This window comes from Otolemur garnettii, unplaced genomic scaffold, assembly GCF_000181295.1.
Source record: "Otolemur garnettii isolate 467f Iridium unplaced genomic scaffold, OtoGar3 scaffold00054, whole genome shotgun sequence".
NCBI lineage: Eukaryota > Metazoa > Chordata > Mammalia > Primates > Galagidae > Otolemur > Otolemur garnettii.
The window spans coordinates 4,663,391-4,667,675 of NW_003852449.1; the positions used below are offsets into that span (position 1 = coordinate 4,663,391).

Genomic DNA, 4,285 nt, shown 5'->3' on the forward strand with positions numbered 1-4,285 from the left:
AGCCTCGGCCCGGGCAGGAGGCGGCGGCCGCCGGCGAGGCGAGGCGAGGCGGCTCGGGTTCTGCCCGTCAGACCACCGGCCCGGCCCGGCTCGGCCCGCGGGGCCGCCCCCGATGCGGAGGCGCTGCCGCCGGGGCCATGCAGCAGGCGCCGCAGCCGTACGAGTTCTTCAGCGAAGAGAACAGCCCGAAATGGCGGGGACTGTTGGTGTCGGCCCTGCGGAAGGTCAGTGCTGGGGCCGAGGGAGGTGCCGCGGCGGCGGCGGCGGGAGGGCTGCCGGGGGCACCCGCGAGTCCTAACGGGGGGCCGCTCCCCCTCCGGGGTCGAGTCCCGGGGGCCGGGCGCTGGCTCTTCGGCGGGCGACGGGGGCGCTCATAATTGCCTGTTGCATCCAAAAGGACGTTTTCTCAAGTTTTTTTTTTTTTTTTTTTTTTTCCCTGCTCCCGGAAGGAAGGTTTTGTTGTGGTCATAAAACTGGGTTTCACGGTGCAGTCATTTCGTCAGGCAACTTCCGTCGTTGACCAATTTGTTGTCCTCAGGCCGGATTCGTGCAGGAGAAAGTCCCGCTGGTATTTAGACAGTTTCTTAAACGAAAGCACATTTCCCAGGCCGGGCAATTACTTTTAATTAAGTACTTGGGGAGTGTTTCCCCGGGCGAGTTGCTTGTCAGGGGTGTCCACTCGCTTGTGAGGCAGTGGTTTCTTGCAATATGGATGTTTCCCATGTGTGAAATGTCAGTGACTCACTCTTCTCATGCTTTCTGCAGGGCTCCAGGTACATTTAAAGCGCCGCCCCACTTCTTGCACAGAGATGTCCTACCTGTTTACGAAAGATTCCCCTTAGAAAATGTGATCAGTTTCTTCACTGGGGGCGAGTTCGGGACCTTGATATCATTTTTAGGGAACAAAAACGGGGGGCAGCTCATGGAAATCAGTCTTTCCAGTTTGGGTGCATTGCTGAGGTGCTTCTGTCCTGTAGATGGTGTCAGCCTTCTGTTTATTTCGGTGATAACCATACTGTAATTTTTATAGTAAATCCTTCTATAAGGTCAAGACAAATTTAAAGGCTAAATGTACACAAGATTAGCTATCTGCCCGCGGAGCCGGGGATCTCTTTGGCATTGATTGATGTAAATGTAGTCCTTTCTGCTTTTTATGCAGAGTAAACGAGAATACACTTTAAAGTAATATGGAAAAAATCAAGATTAACTTTATTAAAAGACTACACTTAAAAAATAAATCATATTAATTCCTGTAAGTGAAAGAAAGTAGTGTATTTTTTTTTTTTTAAGAGACAGAGTCTTGCTTTATTGCCCTCGGTAGAGTGCTGTGGCATCACAGCTCACAGCAACCTCCAATTCCTGGGCTTAGGCGATTCTCTTTCCTCAGCTTTCCAAATAGCTGGGACTACAGGCACCTGCCACAACGCCTGGCTATTTTTTGTTGTTGTTGCAGTTTGGGGGGGCCGGGCTTGAACCCACCACCTTCCGTATATGGGGCTGGCACCCTACTCTCTGAGCCACAGGTACTGTCCGAAAGTAGCGTATTTTTAGAGGTAAAAACATTTTCTTTGTGCACTGAGAGTTTCAGATTTCCATTTTCATAAGGTGGCATTGCATTCCTTGGGGGCCAATATCAAGTCATGTCTTTTTAAAAAACTTGGTGGCAGTGACTGACTAGTGGCAGGTTAGACAGTTGTCTTTTCACTGGTATGCCAGGTGCTAAAGCATTAAATTGACCTTCCTTCCCTGTGCAGCCCAATTCTATAAGAAAGGGTAAGTAATGAAAAGTATGAGGAGTGGTGATAATGAACTCTTAAATAAAAGCAAAGGGGAAGTGCTCACATAGAAATCAGCCCTCAGACCACACAGTAGTGTGAGTGTAGTTATCAGGTAGGTCTGTATTGTTGGCAATGTGATGCAGGAGTAGATCCATTAGAACTGTCTGGTAGCAGATAGTATTTGAGTATGTGTTGCATAATTTATTCAGTAGGTAGCTTGACTCCAATAATCTTTCATGCGCAGGTACAGATTTACTTTTTCAAGTTGAGCCAGAAACAAAGCCAGGATTATTTTCCAACTGTAGTCTATTGCTTTAGTACTATTTATTTGCATTTATATGTTGTGCTTGTTTTCCTAAACTCCAGTGCCTTTTAGATACTGTATTAACATATTCCACAGTTCTGGTATATGCTTTGTTTATGAAATAAATTTGGTCTTTTGAAAAGTGAATTTAAAAAGCAATTTCTGTTAATTTATTAACTTACTGTTATTACAGAGTTAGGTACATTCCCACAGAAAAGGATTTTTAGATTTTTGGAAAACGTTTAGTGAAAGTAATTCAGATATATGTTCTGTTTTGTGTTATTTGGGATGTTGCAACTTTTAGGTTTGTCATGTCCCAGGAGATTTGTAATTCTTAAAACAATGAGAATATTTGCCACTGGGGTTGGGGGCTCTGTCTTCATACTTAAAGCATCTAGAACCTGGCTTCTAGACCCTCCAGCTGATCAGATAGTTTAGTTGCAAAGACCGCTAGGATTAAATTGTAATATTTCTTTCCTTTCTTTGGTGTTTCCATTGAACATGTGTATTCTGCCTGCTTTCAGTCATTTAATGTTTATTAAACACATTTTAGGTACGTGGCACTGTGCTGGGTACTAAGGATACAAAGATGAATTTCAAAAAGTAAAGGCCCTGCTGTAAAGATGTTTACTGTTTAGACTGAATATTCTAAATTTTGAGTTTTGGTTTATGTACTAAATGAAATAGCAGTTCACAGCTCAGAGTTCTATAAGGACTATTTGTGTGTCTAGGAAAGAAGCGATGTAGTTTAACTAGTTGTGTCAGGTTAGTCCAAGTGGGGATCTTGGCAGAACCTCCAAAACTTTACTGAAACATAGTTTTCAGATAGGTAGCGCCTTGACTTTCATGCAAATGTAAATGAACGTGTATCATTGATTTTGATTTAATTCATCGTATAATTAGAGGACCATAATGTTAAAGCCACTCCATTTGAAAATAAGAGGAGGTAGGTATTATGGGTAATTCAATAAGGGAATATTAAGATTGCTGGGTTAGATACAGAATTAGCTAATATGCTACAAGAACGTAAAAGGGCAAATTTTTTGCATTGGATAAAAATTGTATCTCTACCAGCCAAAAATCTGTAATTTAATCTTTTAGGCTTATAAAATAGCCCAGTCAATAGAAAGTAATAAAAAGTTCAAGGATAGCACTGCCCTGAAAAAGACTTACTGTTTTCTGTTTATTTTCAAGTTTTGGCTAATTTTTATAAAAACCAAATGACTTTCACAAAGTCATTCTAAACATTGAAAATGCAGGGGATTTGGCGGCGCCTGTAGCTCAAAGGAGTAGGGCACTGGTCCATATGCCCAAGGTGGTGGGTTCAAACCCAGCCCTGGCCAAAAAGTGCAAAAAAAAGAGCAAGGGATTTTAAAAAAAATTAAGTTTCATAACATTATGTAGAAGCAATCAAGATTGAAAAATAAATATATGGAAAAGTAACTTAAGAAATACAATTGAAACAAACAAAAAAGAAATAGAATTGTGTTGCTCTTTGTTTGTTCCTTAACTTTTAACCTGGAGCCTCACCCAGGGTATTTAAATACACATAGAGCTACAAAATAGAGTGAAATGACACTGCTAATGGATAATACATGTATTATTACATTACTGCTAAATTATGTATTTTCCCTTAAAGAGACAGGAACATAAATGCCTTTATCACTACTCTCTGAGAATATAGAAGCTATCATATCACTTGGGGAGAAAAAAGAACATGGGGTACGTTTGTAAAAGTAGTTTATTAATCTCCATCTTTGAAATGCCTTTGGAACTTTGATCTTGTGTAATTGATTGTCTATCAAGATAAATCAGCATTCTTCATGTGGGAAATGTGCCTTAAAATAATTTTATCATGTTTTTCAGTCCCTGATATTTTTATTAAGGTGTTTTATACTGACTATCCAAAGCATTACTTGTGTTATCACTTGTAGATGCCATTTTTGCAAGGTGTTCTTCACCTAGCTAGCCATGGAAAAGAAAATGTCTGTTGTCTTGCCATCTGTAGTTAAAATGTCAGAGAGTGCTAGAAAGAATTGGTTGAATTGGCTCGGCACCTGTGGCTCAAGCGGCTAAGACGCCAGCCACATACACCTAAGGTGGCGGGTTTGAATCCAGCCCAGGCCCGCCAAACAACAATAATGGCTGCAACCAAAAAATAGCCGGGAGTTGTGGCGGGCGCCTGTGGTCCCAGCTACTTGGG

The 4,285-nt window shown here is 41.9% G+C and overlaps 1 protein-coding gene across 1 annotated transcript in view; it reads left to right on the plus strand.

Moving 5' to 3' along the window:
- The first annotated feature begins 6 nt into the window (after nucleotides 1-6).
- Nucleotides 7-4,285, plus strand: part of SOS2 (SOS Ras/Rho guanine nucleotide exchange factor 2) — an 84,257-nt gene continuing 79,978 nt past the window's right edge. The window contains exon 1 of the mRNA XM_003792157.3: nucleotides 7-224. Within this exon, the coding sequence (XP_003792205.1) occupies nucleotides 138-224 (87 nt within the window). The 5' untranslated portion in view covers nucleotides 7-137. The remainder of the gene's footprint in view (nucleotides 225-4,285) is intronic.